Source organism: Falco rusticolus, chromosome 3 (assembly GCF_015220075.1).
Source record: "Falco rusticolus isolate bFalRus1 chromosome 3, bFalRus1.pri, whole genome shotgun sequence".
Lineage (NCBI taxonomy): Eukaryota > Metazoa > Chordata > Aves > Falconiformes > Falconidae > Falco > Falco rusticolus.
The window spans coordinates 1655792-1673514 of NC_051189.1; the positions used below are offsets into that span (position 1 = coordinate 1655792).

Consider the following 17723-nt stretch of genomic DNA (forward strand, 5'->3'; position numbering starts at 1 on the left):
CCAGTACAAAAGGGACATGGGCATATACTGCAGAGTTCAGTGAAGGGTCACAAAGATGACGAAGGGTCTGGAGTATCTCTTCTGGACAAGAGCCTGAAAGCTGGGACTGTTCAACCTAGAGAAGAGCAGGTTCTTTTCAGTGGTGCCCAGGGACAGGACAGTGGCACACACTGCCCGCAGATGTTGTGAAATCTCCATCCTTGGAGGTGTTCAAAAACCACCTGGGTATGATCCTGGGCAGCTGGTTCTAGGTGGTCCTGTTTGAGCAGGAGGTTGGATCAGGTGACCTCCAGCAGTCCCTTCAAACTTAAACCAGTCTGTCATTTGGTGATTGTGTCATAGCAGTCATAGTGGCTGAGGCCGTAAGGCAGTCTGTTCTATCCCTGCATGTTGATAGCCCTGGATTCTTACATTGGAAATGACTGCTGTGTAATTCCTTTTGTACCTTAGAATATCTCAAGCTGGAAGGGACCCTTCAGGCTGGAGACTAAATCCCTGCCCTTTGCAGGACTACCTAAAACTAAACCATATGATGAAGAGTGTCATCCAGACACTCCTTGCACTCTGCCAAGCTCAGTGCCCTGACCGCTTCCCTGGGGAGCCTGTTCCAGTGATGGACCACTCTCTCAGTGAAGAACCTTTTCCTGATGTCCCATCTGAACTTCCCCTGAAGCAGCTTCATTCCGTTCCCTCGTCCTGTCTCTGGTCACCAGAGAGAGGAGTCAGCACCTGCCCTTCGACTGCCCCCCTTGAGGAAGCTGTAGACTGCAATGAGGTCACCCCTCACCCTTCTCCATTCCTTTGATGGTTCCCATTGGATTCTATCATATAAGCCTCAGTTGTCATTTGCAGTATGAAATGCCTTGATCTACTTAGTTTTTCCTTATTTGTAAGCTGTTCTATACTGTCAGTCATCTTTAACATAGTTTCTGATGTACTTCCAGTTCATTTATGTTCTTTCCAAATTAGAAGTAACAAAGTTTTCTGTTCTCTGTATTTCTAAAACTATATTAGATTTTACTATCCTGACCACTGGGCCAATCTTAATTACAGGTTCTGCGCTATTCACTACTGGTAGAACATCTATTACTTCATACAATGTTAGGACATACAAGTTTATATATATGTGTGTATATTAACTCCTGAGTGTCCCCTCTTATAGTTTGCTGCTTTTAATTTTTTTTTTTGCTATTTTCATTCAGGTTGGGATTCAGCTACAGATGAAAGAGCTAGGCACCTGAAGTCCTGTTGTAGTTTATAGAAAGCAATTACTTCTATTTGCTCCTTTTGTTCTGCAGTTTGTCTCTAGGACAGTTGGCAGCACCATCCAATGCATTCCCCAAAAGGAAAGGCTCTACCATGAGAACCCTGTCCAGGCTTTCTTGACTGTGTGGCAAAAACCTTAATGTATACATACATCTATACATATGTTACTGTTTTTCACTGGTGATTGAGCCTCACTTTGGCAGGTTTCCCAATTCTAGAATGTTTGAAGGACTTTTTTTTTTTTAGGCTTTTGACAAATTCCTTAAATTGTCTCTGACCTGCTTTTCTGATTATTTTACATTTGTTTTATTAGCATTTGTCCTTTGAGGTTAGATGTGGGTTCAGCTTTTCAAGCAATACCTCTTTTAATACCTCTCCTTACCCTGCTGTTCTCACCTTACTGAGCTCCTTTTGCCCTTTCTCAGGCTTTTTCTTTTTTGACAATAGTTATGTATTTACTGTGACATCCCATAGGTTTCTCTAAATGTCTTCCTATATTGTGTATATACATTTCACTCTTTTAAATCTTTTAAAACATAATTTGAAAAAGGGAAGCTATATAAATTAAGCAATACTGGAACTGATCTGTTGTTTTTACAAAGGTATGCAAAGGTTCCTATTCAAGTGGTTCCTCAATATTTTGAGTCAGTTCCTGTTCATCATTCATGTAAATCAAACTTCTGTAGTTCCCTGAGAACTTCTTAATGAATTAAGAACAATTTACTGTTTTTAAAAATCTGCTTTTAGCATCATGCCCTGATATGACTCAAATCTACATGGTGGTAATTGAATTCTCCTGTTACTGGGTTTCCTATCTCTGCACCTTTCTAGTCTCCTCCAGCCTGGGTCAGTAACCATCTGAGTGCTGCAGTACAGAACTATACATCTCAGATTGTTAATTCTTCCTACACTAACTCTTAAAAAAAGCATGTAAATTGTCTCATAATATAGGAGAGATTATTTCCCACCCATCACCACTGCAATCTTATTAACTGTTTTTTGAAATGCGGAAAAGACTTTCTCATCATGTGGATCTGGTGTTCTAATTACTCTTCAAGAATAAATCTATGCTGACTCTAAAAAATGTATTTTTTTTCTCCCTCAAATGTTTTTTTCCCCATGTTTTTCAGCGTGTCCCATTTCCTGCTGCTTTCACTTGCACCCTGTCTGAAGGATGCTGTGAAGATTATGGCTAGTCATTCTTGAATCTTTTTACTGACTTTTTTTTTTAACTTGGTATTGACTATTGTCTATGCCAATAGGTGCATTTCCCTTTCTTTGGCTTCACTTGGAAAGTATCACATTTGCTATTTCTTTATATTACTTCAGCAGGCTGTGTCTGGGAACTTCACTGCTCACCCCTGCCCCCACTACAATGAAGTCAAATAAGCAGCTGGTACCCTGTCCTGAGGAGGCATTCTACAGAGTAGCCAAAACCAAGTAATAAGCACAGTTTTACATCACTTACTCTCTAGGCTTGTTTAAAATACTTTGTGACCGTGTTTTGATCTGTGATTAGAATTAATAAAGTCTATCCTGATCGTATTTGCATTCTTCATTTAGTGATGCAGTTTTTCAAATATATTTATTTGTGATAAAATGATTCAATTTTCTTCTGATAAGTTTGCCAATGAGAATTTATGTGACTGACTTGAAAAGGGATAGAAAATCTTAAGGCCAAATCTGGATCTTTTAAATTGGAAATTTCTACTGAAATTGGGACAGAGTATTTTCACTCAGTACTCTCAAGAATATTTAGATGATGGCTTGATAGATAGGGTAGTGTAGAGCTTGTACTTGTTTTTCTTCTGTGTATCTGTTACAGTATACAGTAAGGGTGTGACTTCCTTGGAACAAGTCTATTTGCCTACAGAGCAGTCATTTAAACTCGGTTATGGTCCATGGGGTGAAATGATCTCCTTTAAAAAGGTGATCTCTATTAGCAATGCTTTAGACATCCTGTTAAAAACAGAGTAAATGATGCAAATGTCTCACAGACTGTACCTCTAGGTCTCTCCCTTTACCATGGGGGGGGGGGGTGGGGAGACATGGGATGGGACATGCCACCTCTAAATGGATCAAATTTTGAAACCTGTTTTGGTTTAGCTCTGATTTTTTTCATCCATATGTTAAGTCTCCAAAGTAATGGAACGCAAGCTAATGCCCATCATTCTTTCAGAAATTTAAAACCAAAATATACTCTTATTTCTTGTTCTTAAGTGTGTACAGAGCATCAGGTTATATCCTATAATCACCGTGCACATTTATTACATGTTTGAATGTTTCCTGCAGCAGCTGGAAATCTCTTCCTTGAAAGCAGAAGAAAATGTAATTTTTCTGACCCACTCAATCTCTTACATGCAGTGTGGTCTTTGGATTGCATTTAGAAGCTTATACAGGATCAGAAGGGAGCTGCAACTGATTCCTCTGTGCAGGGTTTGAGTATGATATAGCCTGACAGCTTCAAATTAACCTCTTCTTCTATGATTGTGATTTCACATACTGTAAGTCAAATTCTAGTGAAGTTGACTGATTCCAGCAAATTGGTTTGGGTGTCTCTATATGTGAGAATGACTCAAGCTAGTGAGAAGTTCACTGAATCATGTCTAGTTTGTATCTTTCAGCATTTTTTGCATAGTGTGGATTTGCACTAAAATGTAAAGAAAAATGACAAACTACAAATCTCTTTTAGACTTTTGCTGGCTGTGGGGGAGGGAGCTGTTGAAAAAGAGGCCATGGGTGTCATATTTAGTGGTAAGTGATCCATATATTCACAGGGGCCGTGGAGGAGTGCCTCCACCACCAGCAGGAGTACCAAGAGGGGCACCAGCACCTAGAGGAGTGCCTCCCAGTAGAGGACCAGTCAGTCGTAGCCGTGGACTTCTAGCACCCAGAGCAAGAGGAGTACCTCCACCGGCAGGCTACCGGCCCCTTCCACCACCTCCAGCACAGGAGACTTATGGTGAATATGTAAGTTGATCTGTTGACCTACCAGGTGTAAAGTGTTTAGTTTTGGAGGGGTGATCCTGACTATCTCTTAAGGACTTGGTAGAATCTCTTTAATTAGTACCTAATTAAGTCTTGCACCCAGATTCTATGGCAGATGTGGTCATCTCTTCTCACCTTTTCAGACTTGGTGTTTCATAGCAATAAAACTTCAGGTTATATGTACTACGATAGACATAGTGCATTCGGCAAAACAGTTGTGTACCTCTTAAAATATTGTATTGGGTTTCTGCTTTACGAAAATCTGAAAAATCACATTGTCAGTAGATTTTTTAATTCTCAACTAAAACTGAGAATAATACTCCACTCTTCTTCCTAAACCTATCTTTGTGGTCATATAGCTGTTCAACGATTAGATAATAAAAATATTTCTACGAAAACTTCAGAATTGATACTAAAATTTTAACTGTGTATGGTTTATCTCCGTAAGCCGTACATACTTGATTTTATTATATTAAAAATTAAAAATACCAAAATAATTTGTATTCTAAATGACTGAAAATTATAGACAGTTATGAATTGTTGGGGTAAATTTAACAGAAATTGAACTTACAGAGCAGTGAGACAAAGAAAAAAGCTTATTAAATCAAAATAATGTAATAGAATGGATTTAGTCTTGCAGAAAAATAACATTTTCAAGGACAATGCTTTTAATGCTTTATGTATCTTAAAGCTTTTAGCGTGCCCTCTTTATAGCTATGTCTGTCTAGACTTTTGTGTCTCTTACTCAGACTAGCAAAAAAGGAGTTTTTGAGTTCCAGAAAATGGTTTTGCTGTTTAGACACTTTTTCTTTTCTTTCAACCTTTCCTCCACCTTCTCCCTCTCTTTCACTGCTCCCCTAACCCCTCTAAATCAAACCCCAGCCTTTGTCCTTTTTGATCAGAAAGGTAGTTTTCTATATAACTTACAGCTTTATGCAGAAAGAAGTTGTTAGTTTGTTAGTACAAACATTTATAAACATACCTGAAAAATTCAAAGGAAATTAATGTAGTCTATTAGTTTTATGGGAACTAGTACTTGAACAATGTATCTAATGTCCTCTGGCTATATACCTGACCTGACTTGACTAGTCAAGGCGGGTACTGCAATAAGTGGTTATTTCACAATGTTTTCAAAGGTATTAGTCCTCAGTAAGCAGCCTGTTTCCAGATCATACACTGTAGAACATGTGGTGATGTGGTAGAAAATAAACCTCATCTATTAACTTCATATTTAGATACATATCTGCTGTTTATAGCATGTGTATATGGAAGTGGCATAGAAATAACAGCTGTTTGAATCAATATCCTGATGTATGCTTCACTTCTGAGAGAGAATAATTAGAAAATAGTATTAAACTATGCTAAATAACTTTAGAAAAAGGATGTTTTCTAGAACTGAATCACTTATCTTCCAAACTGGGATATATGTATTTAAAGCTATAACTGATGAAGTAATGCTAGCTGGTCCATTTTACAATTACCATATTTCCTGTGTCTCCTTTGTGAATGGAGATTCATTAGAATAAAGTTTTGCTAGAACATGAACCATTAGTGTATTGTATGTTAAATTTAATGCATGGTATTTTTTTTACCTGGTCATTTGTAGTACATTATCAAAGTGCCTTAACTGTATCTTTTACGGGTTGGTTAAGGTCACATAATAGGAGTCGTTAGTAAGGAAAGGTCAGAAATACTATTAATTGCTGTTTAGCTGTATCTAGTATTAAGTGCCGGTTTGCCAATCTGAGTATCTGAGCAGGGTAAGGCGTCACTGTTTGCTGGGAAGTGTCTGTAGAATGAGAACATCAGTGAGATTGTGGGTATCGTGAGAAGTTACTTTAAGCAGCATATAGTTTCAGAGCCATGGAGACTGGGGATATCCAGAGAGGTTACAAAGCGGCCTTTAGAAGTGTTACTGCGTTTGTGTGGCGAGGTTTTGGTAGCGGGGGAGCTACAGGGGTGGCTTCTGTGAGAAGGTGCCGAAGCTTCCCCCGTGTCCGACGGAGCCGACGCAGCCGGCTGCAGGACGGCCCCGCCGGCGGCCCAGGCCGAGCCCATCAGCGCCGGCGGCAGCGCCTCTGAGAGAACGTATTGAAGAAGCGGGAACAACCCGCACAGCAACTTGCAGCGGGAGAGGAGCGAGCTGTGTGGGAGCCGCGGCCCTGCAGCCCCCGGGCAGCGCCGGAGGGGCCGGAGCCGCTCCCGGCCCGGAGCAGAGATTCCCCCCCAGCCCGCGGCGCCCCCGGCCCGCGGAGCCCCCGGGGGAGCAGCTCCCCCCCCGCAGCCCGGGCAGGGCCCCCCCCGGGGCAGGGGGTGCCCGCAGGGGGCTGTGACCCGCGGGCAGCGGCGCCGGGGCAGCTCCGGGCAGGGCCTGTGGCCCCGCGGGGAGGAGCCCGGGCTGGGGCCGGGCTGGGGCAGGGCCTGTGCCCCCGGGGGCGGGGGGGCTGGGGCCGGCTGGGCCGGGGGGGCTGCGCCCGCGGGGGGGACACGCTGCGGCAGGGAAGGAGAGGAACGAGGAGCGGGGGAGACGAGGAGCGAGAAGCTGAGCGCGGCCCTCAGTGCCCGTAGCCCTGTGCTGCTGCTGGGAGGGGGCAGGGACGGGCAGGAGCCGAGCTGCGCCCGGGGAGAAGGGAGCGCTGCGGAAGGTGCTTTGAGGGTCGGGTTTATTTCTCACTGGCCCGCTCTGACTTTCCCCGGGGCAGACCTGGGTTGTGCCTGTGACGGTCACTGGGGAGCGATCTCTCCCTGCCCCCACCCCGACCCACGGGCCTGTCGTTACATTCTCTGCCCCCTGCCCGGCTGAGGAGGGCAGGGACAGAGCGGGCAGGGGGGCACCTGCCCTCCGGCGTGGGCCAGCCCGCCACAAGAAGGCTTTCCCTTGAGGATTGGAAAGTCTGCAAAGACTCGTGAAGCTTTTAATTCGCTTAAGCTTCCAAGCCTCTGCTTTGTACTCATTAATGTGAAGCTATGCAAGTTCAGAAAGAAACTATGTTCTGGATGGAAGCCTTCAGCCACTTCCTTGTGTAACTCTGTACATATCTCAAAGATGAAGTAGTGCTTTCAGTACATAATGTCCTTGCCCATTTCCTCTGTGGAATACTATTATGCATACCTTGTGGCAGAAAATGTGGCCATCGAGTCACAAGAGCCTTCTTTGCCTTCAGTCTCTTCGCTACCTTTTCTCTGCAGTCCTTGAGACCAGTAAGTCTTTAACATCTATGTGGAATTTACTCAGCTCTGCTTCCTGCTTACCCTAATCTGTCGTCTTCCTCTTGATTTTTTTAGGAAGTTTTTTTCTGAAAGGTAATATCAAAATGGGAAGGGGAATACCTATTTCATTCTGAAAAGCTGGAAGGGTACATTCTGGAGGTACATGGGGAAAATCAAGCCACAGGCAAAAAAATCATTAATTTGAATGTAGTTGCGTTTTAATGTAGGCTCAAGATCAACAAAAGTAGATGGCCATTGCTGTCCTGTGCTTGAAGCCCCTAGGGAAGTTGTCCAGAACTTGCCTGTTACAGAAAGCTCTGCATAGAGGTAGGCAATCTCTGTTGTCTGTCAGCTTTCTGGGATGCTTCTAATGCTGTCTCTGAATGCTTGTAGTCATGCAGCATATTGGACTAGCAGCAATGTCTGTACATTTTTCCAGTTCAATATAACTTGTTTTCCCACTCCACTGTTGCTAGTCTCACTCATGTATCTTTCAGTCCCAGGACCTGTTTTTCCTGGAACCTCACCATATTGTTAGTACTATGATTTTTTTGAAGCCACTAAATGACAGTTCCTTATCGTTTTCCTTGAACATTGTGTCTTTAATAGCTGTAGCATCACCTTAGATGATAGGAAAAATGCAGGCCCTTATGGCCAGCTAGCTTTATAATCACTATTCTAACCTCGCTGCTCTGTTCAGTGTGATAAACTTTCTCTGAAGGCTAACGTGCCTCCCATTTTTATGTCTTCAGCTGCTCAGGTCAGGAGAAAGCCTAGTATCTAGACTAGTGAATCTTGGCCAGGATTACTTTTATAACACTTGAATAAGGGAAATCATACTAGATGGTTGCTAGATTTATTGAAGCACTTACAGATAGTTTCAGGCACATCGCTCTCTTAATTATATGAGAATTTTTCTCATTGAAGCAAACTGTGTAGTAGACAAAAATATTTTCATGTACTTTTAAGTTGGCAATTTATTCCATTAAGGTAAGAAATGGAAATTGTATTTAACTACTAGCTGGAAATAGCTTTTCCATAATTTTCAATAAGCAGGAAATTAGTAAGAGTATGTGAGAAATTCACTACTCTCTAATAGTATGAATTACTTAGTGAATGTTCAGTCATACATAGGTTAGAACATAACTGTTCTTAGTTACTGTCTAGTAACAGTTGCTGCTCTGCCTCTTGTGTTGTCCTCTTCTTACCAGCTTCAAACCTTTGATGCTTTTTCCAAATTAGTAACACAGCAATGTGAATGAAGCTCTTTGAAGAATAGATCTTTATTTGCTGCTATCTTCAATTTAAAGGTAGATGTTTTGCAAATATTCTGTAAATATTTCAATATTAAAGTTTGTATCACCATATTTGTGGTGATGCTGTGTCAAGTCCCATCTTGGCTGCTTAAGTGTGTTATATGCAAAGTGAAATTCATCTGAGTTCATAATCAAATTTTTAGGCACTGGCCTTTTAATGTGGATTTGAACTCCATTGCTGTGAGTGTGGAATGTCTGCACTGGAAAATAAAACTCATTATTCTAGGAAGTTATGGCCAAGACTTGCTTCAACACTACTTTGGAAAGCGAAATGGATCTAAATTTTCCTCCCAAGTGCGTGTCGTGGGAAGATTGTGGCAGAACTTTATTTCTATTCCTGGCAATTTTGGTAATGTTGTCTTGTGTTCAGACAAGGGTTACCTCAGTGGCAGATTTTTCTGATGCAGTGACCACATGTATAATTTCTAGCAGTTAATGCTTCAATTAGAATGTTTCAATTAGAAAATTAGAATGCTTCAGTGAGATGGCTTTGTGTAATAAGAAATTGAATTAAGATGGAATGTCTACCAGTAAGAGACCTAGAGAGCTTTTCTAATGTTAAGTAAATTGGAATTTGAAAAAGAACTTTATGAACTATTTCCAATTACATAGCAAGATATTTTTTAACTTAAAGATACAGATACAGGCTACGTACAGAACACTTGGATGCAAAATAGATACTGATAACAAAACTTCAAAATTATTTTTTTTAAATCTGTGTTTAGTTACTGCTCGATTCTGGAAGATCCAAAAGCTTAGGGATTGCTATGTTTTTAAGCTTTGTATTTCCTTAAGTGTACATTTCTGGATATTTCCAGAAATAGGTTTATTTTACTGATGGACAAAGCAGTGCTTCAGACTTAAGTTTTTAATTCTTGTACTGAGTCTATATTTTAAGTATATACTTACACTATGTATACTGTGATGTACATATATATATAAAATAGATACTACAATAGTGTAAGACTATGTTTATACTGCTTTCCATGAGTAATGGGGAAAATGCAAAAGGCATTACTGTAACACACTATCTAACAAGATCTCACCCAAAACACTGAGCAGATGATGTGGTGCTACATGTCTGTCTTAGTTGAAAGCTCAGTATTCCTCCAGCAGTCGAAGGCCCTTAGTTCAAATTCCTGTTGCAGGTGTTTGTATTCCCTTGGTTCTCTCTGGAGGTGGTGTGCTGACCACCAGGATACTGGTCATCTCAGCATACACAGTACCAGGAGCAGTGGCTTCTGTTCTTTCAGTTTTGCATGAAATCCTTACAGATTTGTGGGAAGACTTAAGGGAAGTTTGTTCGCAAATAACATTTGGCTGGATGGCCAAGAACAGCAAAGATTTCGTGATCCAGTAATAATTATAAAATATGCATGTATGTATCCATTAGTGAAATGAATGAAGACGAAGTCTTACTATTTACAAGTGAAAGCCCATTCAGCTGAATAACCTATAGCCTATTATTTAGTGCATCTTCTTAGAAAGCTCGTGCAAATTCTCTGGTTTAATCGCCAGCACTGAGCTTGAATTTCCTGTTCCTCATTGATACAATTTTTAGTTTAGATGAAAAGTAGAATTAATGTGGAAGTAGTTTCTTGGAGCTTTTTAATACAATGCTGATTTTGCATGGTGAACTGTTTTTAAAGTAGACTTTTTTCTCATTAACATTGACTTGCTCACTTGCTATTCATGGTTGAAGAAGCAAAAATCTGTAGGAAAAAAAGAGCAAAAACTTTATATACCCCAAGCTTTTTATTTACGGATGAATGCTTCTTGGAGTTGGGGTGGCAAAATACTAGGTAAAGGGCTATTCCAGATGACATTTGAGAAGAATTTAAATTCTCCCTGAATAGAATTCAAGTATAATTTTAATTTTAAGGTCACTTTGCAAGAGTCACACCATGTTTTAATTTACCTCATTCTTCTGAATGTTGATGGTTTCCTAAAAATGTAACATTAATTCCAAATGGGTTTACTTGCTTGGTTGTGTTGAGTGTGAAGCTTTTTGTTTGAGTTCCTGGAAAAGGGCCTGAGGTAGCTTTCTTCTGGAAGAATGAGAGAAATGTGGCTGTTCCATTTCTGTTCCCCTCTGTATCCCCTCTAGGATAATGTAATACCTAAGTGGAAACCACAATGCCTTTTTTATTTATTGACTTCTGGTTTTCAGAAGTCCTCAGACTATTCTTAAGGTCAGGGTGAGTTCAGGTAAGGCTTCTGGAAAGCAAGTTCATAACATCAAAGCATTCTTTTTTGGCTTTTTTTTGCCAATTATAATGTTCTTTTTCATGCTAAATAGGCCAAGCAAGAAGAAATAAATGCTAAAAAAGTGTTTTAAATTTAAAAGTCCCTCAATTGTTTTGTTTTATTTTGAGCCTTTTACCTTCTCTGGGGTTTTCAAGATGAAGTGGATAGATAATGGAAAATCTTTTTCTCAGTAACTCAGGCAGCCTTGGCTGTGGAGGAAAGGCTGAAAAGTTTCTCCACCTGTCTATCTTGAAGTGGAAAGTTCACCTATAATGTGCATATAAAATATTCTTTTGAAGTATTTCAGTTTAAGCTGCTCATCTAGGATGACTGTTTTATGACTTGGTATTACTGAATGAGCCTGAGTTGTCTTCTGACACTGCTCCCAGCTGTTGTACATAGACAGAATTGTTTTGGCCTGAAATTAACTTGGTTTAAATGTTGCTGCCTATATTCATTAGCAACATTCCTTCTTTTTGTTTTTCTTTTGAAGTGCATGAAAGACACTCCCCTGATACATCTCTCATTCCAGAAACCTTATTTGTTTTGGTTGAACATGCACTAGGCTCCTTCTAGATGAAGACAGATGAAAATCTGCAAAATAAGAGATTACAGTCTGTGCGTGTTCACTGCTAATGTCTTTAATGTTACCACTCAGACTTTAGATGGTAGTAGCTACCCATACTTGTTTTGATTGCCCCATATTCCCTGTTGATTAAATGATGGGAAGATTACAATTCTAATTTGCAAGAAAAAAATTCTCCATTGCATTGCACTGATGTCTCATGTTCCTTCTCCTTCAAGTTAATCTCTGTGCAGACTTTTTTTTTTAATGTGATAGTTTTTATCTAAAAGGAAGACATTCAGCCAGTATGCTGTGATAAAGTACTGGTGTAAGTATTAATTTCAGAGAATGATGAGGAAAAGAAACAACAACCTTTTAGTTGTAGTGATAATAGCCTTAATTTTTTTTCCCTTGGATGGATTTCCTTAGTTGGAGAGCTGGAAAATTGATTTCTTATTGATTTCATGATTTTTTTTTCCAGCACTGCAAATGGCCTTTTTGTTAAAATGAACTTTTTACCTTCTTTCTTCCTGTTTCTGTCTTGTTCTCTTTGAAACGTTGTTTTTCCCCTAAAGAGGGCCCAAACACTAGTCTGTCATTGTCACTGCCAGCAGATTATAATTTAAAGCCACCATTTCCTATTCCTCACAAGCAAGATATGTTTAGAGTACATAATTATTAGAGAAAGTGATGAGCAAGGCTTAGCCTGACTTAAAATGTTTTGGGTAGCGCAGAGGTTTTGACAAAGATTGCTTTTATTGCCTTTTGACCTGTGACGGTAACTTACTATTTAACATGTTTGAAAGGTGCATATTTACACATTGCCTTTGGATCTGTTCATGAAAGATTTCTGCACTTCGCACTGAACAATTACTGCGACCAGTGCTGCTCTTTGGATTTACATCAGCTGCATGCATGATCATTGAGACAACTGCAGGCAGAAGCTTTCTTTAAGAAGTAATGTGATTTTGCCTTATAGGCTGGCTTAATAAAGAAGTTTTAGTAATATAGGGTTTAAGTTTTTACAGAATAATTTCATATTCTTCTCGGAAGATCTGTCTTGTAATTCTAGTTGTTCTGTTAATTTGGGAGAAGATTCTTAAGGCTGAAATTAACAGAAATGAGCACAATTGTTCCCGATACCTTCCTAACTGATATTTCCAATGATGTGTGGAAAATATATGTGAGGACTTTGCCATTTTCAGCTCATTTTTTGTCTACGTTTTTGCTGTAAGCTCAAACTGTACAGCACACTTAACCTTCTTTTGATCAGACTAAATCTGGTGAGAGTTAGTTTTCTAGGTTATCCTGAAAAATTAAATAATGACTAACAGAAACAAAATGCTCGCATTCATGGGATGAAAATATGGTCTTGGTTTGGGGTTTTTTTGAGTGAGAGAGGAAATATGCATTTGCCAGTAAACTTTCTGATTACTGAGTATCTTTAGGAAGAGCTATTTATAGACATAGGCAGTTGGAGTAGAGACGGAAGTCCATTGCTTTGTATTTGGTAGATAGTAGGAAAGCAAATGCTGTCCTGCATGTGAAGAAGAATAGTGGCTTTAAATAAAAAAAAATATTTTTATAGGTACCTGAAACATGCCAAAAAATAAGCAGGAAAAATGCGATTAAAATATTCTTATGAAGGTGTAATTCTTCCTGTAGTACACAGAAAGAAATCTATAGCAATGCTTGCCAGTGAATCTGTGATGTACTTTAGTACAGGATACATGTGCATATTTAAGATCTGTCCTGTCCATTTGCTTTATAGATGTGTAAAAATTACAATTATTTTCATTTAAGTTAGCATGATATTTTATAGTACTGAAACATGCCCAGTGGCCAAAGGTATTTCACTTAGATACTAAATAAGGTTAAAGAAAACATTTGTTGAAGCTACAAGAGGTCTGCGTTTCAGAAGGAAAATGCTCAAGTAGTATGGATTTAATCCAAAATGTAAAACATTCTGCCTCGGCCAACTGTATTTGTAACCTCCTGAAAGAGAAAGTTTTCAAATACAGTATGACTAAGAGAAAATACTGTCAGCCTTAATTCAAGGAAAGCTCTAAAACATAATTTAGCTGCCCCTGCCTAATTGCTACTTTAAGGGAATAGTGCACAGTAAACAAATGTTGTGGAATTTGAATCTCTTATCTCTTAACAGAGCAAGGCATTGAAAGCAGCTCTTTAAACGTATTCTGTATTTGCAGCTGTTGCACATGAAGTTTATCTTGGTTTTATAAATGTAAATACAGCAATAAAAAGGAAGAATTGATCTGTTCAAGCAGATTATAGTAATTGCAACAGCACAGGTTGATCTTTCTAATGCTAAGTGGCAGGAGTCCCACATACAAACTACAAACCAGTTATCTTTCCATTCAGACTTGTGAGAGCCACCATCAATATAATAATGCAGGGCTTAATTTCTGCAGTAGTCAATTTATTAACACAAAATGGTGAAAGTAATGAGTTGTGGGCAAAATTTTTCTGGAAGAGAAATGCTAATACTAGAAACACTTAAATCTGATACAGCATGGACCTCCCCCAGTTTTTCCTTTTGTTCTGCTGGACATCTGGTTAAGGGTCTTTCTAGTTCCAATTTACTTTGTTCTTTGTCTTCCAAGAAATCGTAGATATACCATAACTTCAGAGTAGTCTGTTTGCCACTTTTCTTTCATGATCAATATTTTTTACTAAAATAGTTAACATAAATGTGAAGAATTGGAGAATTCTTAAACAATCAGACCTATGATTCCTTAGTGGCAAGGCTTTCCTAAAATGTTAAGAGATTAATTTCAGTCCTCTGCTTTCATTTGGTGTCACTACTGTGTGTGCATGGTTTGAAGTCTGGGGGCTCCTTTTAAGGATGCCTGCTTCACAGTTGGGAGATTCTATAGGAGGAGACCAAATGTCATGTAAATATTCTGGAAATGAGCAAATAAGTTGGCTCAGACAGTTTCTGCTGTTGATCAATGTATTGTTAACAGATGTCTGTGCATTGCATCAATAAGGAATAAAGTGCTTGTTTGTAATAACTGCCAGGAGGCAATGGTTTTGTGGGTTTAGTGTGTGTCTTGTCAAGAAAATCCATATATCAGATGGGCAAAGAAAGTGCGAAGACTATTAATTTTTAGTTTCGGGACAGTGCGTTATGGAAAGAGAAAACAATGCATTTCCTTCTTGAGGGGGACTATTTATCTATGGATCTCCTCACAACAGACAACTGGAAGTATCCTCATTTCTTTTCACCCCTATGAATAGGCTGTCACTCATAGGCACCCTTCTACTAACCTCTGCTGGGAAACAATCGTGTTCACTGATCTAGTGGTGGTGAAGCAGTATTGATGGGCTAGTTGCCTGGTTTTCCTATAAACAATTTCAAATAATTGAAAAAAATGCTAAAAACTCTTAGTAAAATGAGTTTCCTATCAGTTGTTTTGAGGATGTCATTAGCTTCTGCTATGGAAAGCTTTCCTTACAATGTCTAGAAAGCTGTTATATTCCAGTCATTGGAGATGTTCTCTACTAGAGTTGGATAATCCATCGTTTGTCATCCCTACCTAATTGATACCACTAGTTGGTTTTGTTTTGTCATCATTGAAAGGTTCTTAGAGGTTCCTTTTCCTGGGAGTTTGTTCTTTCATGAGACTTTATTCTTATGTTGCCAGGGTTCACTGCATGCTTACTCAGCAATCACCATATATAAGAGGATACCAGATTTTCATTTTTCTGGTTCCCTTTATCATCAAAGTGTCTCCTCGTTAGGTCACTTTCACCTGGCAAAACTGAACATGATACCCCTAAATATCCTTTGAGGTCTTTGGCATATTTGGATAGATTTTGGATATTAGGATTTCCTAGGAATCAGTGCAAAGGAAGTGCCACTTCTACTTTTCATTCTTAGCTCAGTTCGGCTTGGTTTTGGATGAAACAATAAATTAGTGAGAATTCTTTGGATTTATGTAGTTCATCCTTCTCTGGTAAAGCATAGCATCATTGTAACTTGTTTTTATCTTTGACTTCTGTGTATGGCTTGTAGCTGAGTTAAAGGTTTGTTCAACTTGGTATTTAAATTCAGTGCCATTTTGGGAAGGGTGTTACTACAATGTACACTTAAATAATACGGATAATGTGGGAGGAGTAAGTAATCCGTATTTTTAGTTTCCTAATGGATGCTAAACTCCCACAAGTTGAAGAGTATACAGAGGGCATTCAAAGAAGTAAACCCATCATTCTTACTAGTCTTGTCTCCAGGGAATTTCTTTCGCATCCATAGTCTACATAGAATATTGAATTTATTGTCCACAAATGTCAGCTGCCTAAGCTAGTTGCACAATATTTATTCAGATGTTTTGATTCCTGAGATGCTTCCCCGAGCTTTCTTGAAGATCAGTAATTCACTCATCTCAAATTCAAGTACACGGAGCCATGGAGCATTTGCACTGTCTCTGCACAAGCCAGTGTTAACTAAAAAAAGGCTTTTCAAAGCACATTGCCAATAGTTCAAAATATCTTCAAAGTCATTACAGTCTTAGATGTATGTGGCCTCCTATGTGGAAGCAGTTACTATTAACAGCATTAATATTTTCGCTGTTTCATGGTGTACATGTGTCATATATGCATTTCAGAGGAGTACTATCTTTCATATTTAGAACTAGGTTACTGCTTTGTTTCTGGAGTGTGCTTACGGTTAAAACTACCTTTCTTTTTATATCATTTCAGGAGTATGATGATGGTTACGGAGCTGCTTATGATGAACAAAGCTATGACTCCTATAATAACAGCTATAGCACTCAAGCACAAAGGTAAGTCTTCCAAATCTTCTGTAACTACATTTAAAATATTTCACAGTTGGCAAGTTTTACTTAAATCTTTCAATTTCAAATAGCAAAAATGTTATAAGATGCTTATTAGAAATAATCTCCAGTGTTACTTGTCTCTAGCATCACACAAGTTTAAAAAGTCAAGTTACTGAGTGGTTGAGAAGAAACAGAAATGAGAACTTGAAACAGAGTTTGTGATGCCAAGTGATAAATCAGAAAGTCTTTAAAATGTTCAGGAAATTTAGGAACACTTAATTTGGACTTAGTTTAGGAGGGAGGAGAGAGGAGAAAAAAACCCACTTTATAAAAAGTATTAAATAATCTGAAACAGAGCTGATTGCATTTTCTTAAACGTGCATATATTCCTGTATTTTACCTTTGTTTAGCTGTAAAAAAGTAACCTCTTTTTAGTTTGTTTTAATCCTTTTTGGAATTCTTTGTGACAAATTTGAACCTCTTGCTGTTGGTGTTGCTTGCCTCACTTCATTCTCAGCAGTATCTTCTGATTTATCTTCGTAAAATTTTGCTTTCTTTAAAGGAGTCACTATTTGGAAACTCCATGAATTACAAGGAATATTGTGTCCAAATGATGAGAAAGATGCTATGAAGTACAAACTACTTGTACTTCATAGTACAAGTGGTAGTCTGAACTTAATGGCAAATAGCACACGACGTGTTTTTTAGCAACTCGGGTGATGATCATCTTCAGCATTAGGTACTTCTAATGTGCATGTCTGGAAAGGGAACTTCTGTGCACAATTTACTGAGTGCTAATTTATTCTTACTGGTTTTGCCCTTAGACCAAGCATTCAGAGTTTGATCAGTATTAGATCTTGTAATACTGAAGATTTCTGGAAATGTTAGAAACAATGTTGAGAAAAAGATAAAATAAAATACTACAGTTCTGTATTACTGCTTTGGTTATTTGGGGTGACTAAAGTTTCAAACCTTGCCCACTTTGAAGAAGATGACAGTAGGAAAGGGAGATAGTGGTGGATATTGTGATACTGATAAATAAGTACTGCTTAGACTGTTTTACCTTCTGCTAAATAGTTAAGACTCTTTTTACAGTGTAGCCTTATCTGAAATAGTACAGAACCATTCACAGCAAAGTTGAGAACAAAGCTGTTTACGCCATCTGCTTTGCTGTACGGATGACAACAACTAACTTAAATTTTACTGTATAAATGCATATTTTCCTGTGCTGAACAACAGTGTGAAAAAGCTTAGTGGAAAGTTCAGGTGTCATTATTGTTGAGAGCTAACAGAATGAAAGTACTTTTGTCTGACACTTGGCTCCTATGGAGT

At 38.9% G+C, this 17723-nt stretch overlaps 1 protein-coding gene across 4 annotated transcripts in view; it reads left to right on the plus strand.

Annotated features, from left to right (window-relative positions):
* KHDRBS3 (KH RNA binding domain containing, signal transduction associated 3) overlaps positions 1-17723 on the plus strand; it is a 95236-nt gene that overhangs the window by 56670 nt on the left and 20843 nt on the right. For 2 of the 4 annotated variants that reach the window (XM_037379550.1, XM_037379551.1), the window contains exons 6-8: positions 2596-2706; positions 4044-4236; positions 16315-16397. In XM_037379550.1, the coding sequence (XP_037235447.1) occupies positions 2596-2706; positions 4044-4236; positions 16315-16397 (387 nt within the window). The remainder of the gene's footprint in view (positions 1-2595; positions 2707-4043; positions 4237-16314; positions 16398-17723) is intronic. The other 2 variants (XM_037379552.1, XM_037379553.1) reach the window with 2 other exon arrangements.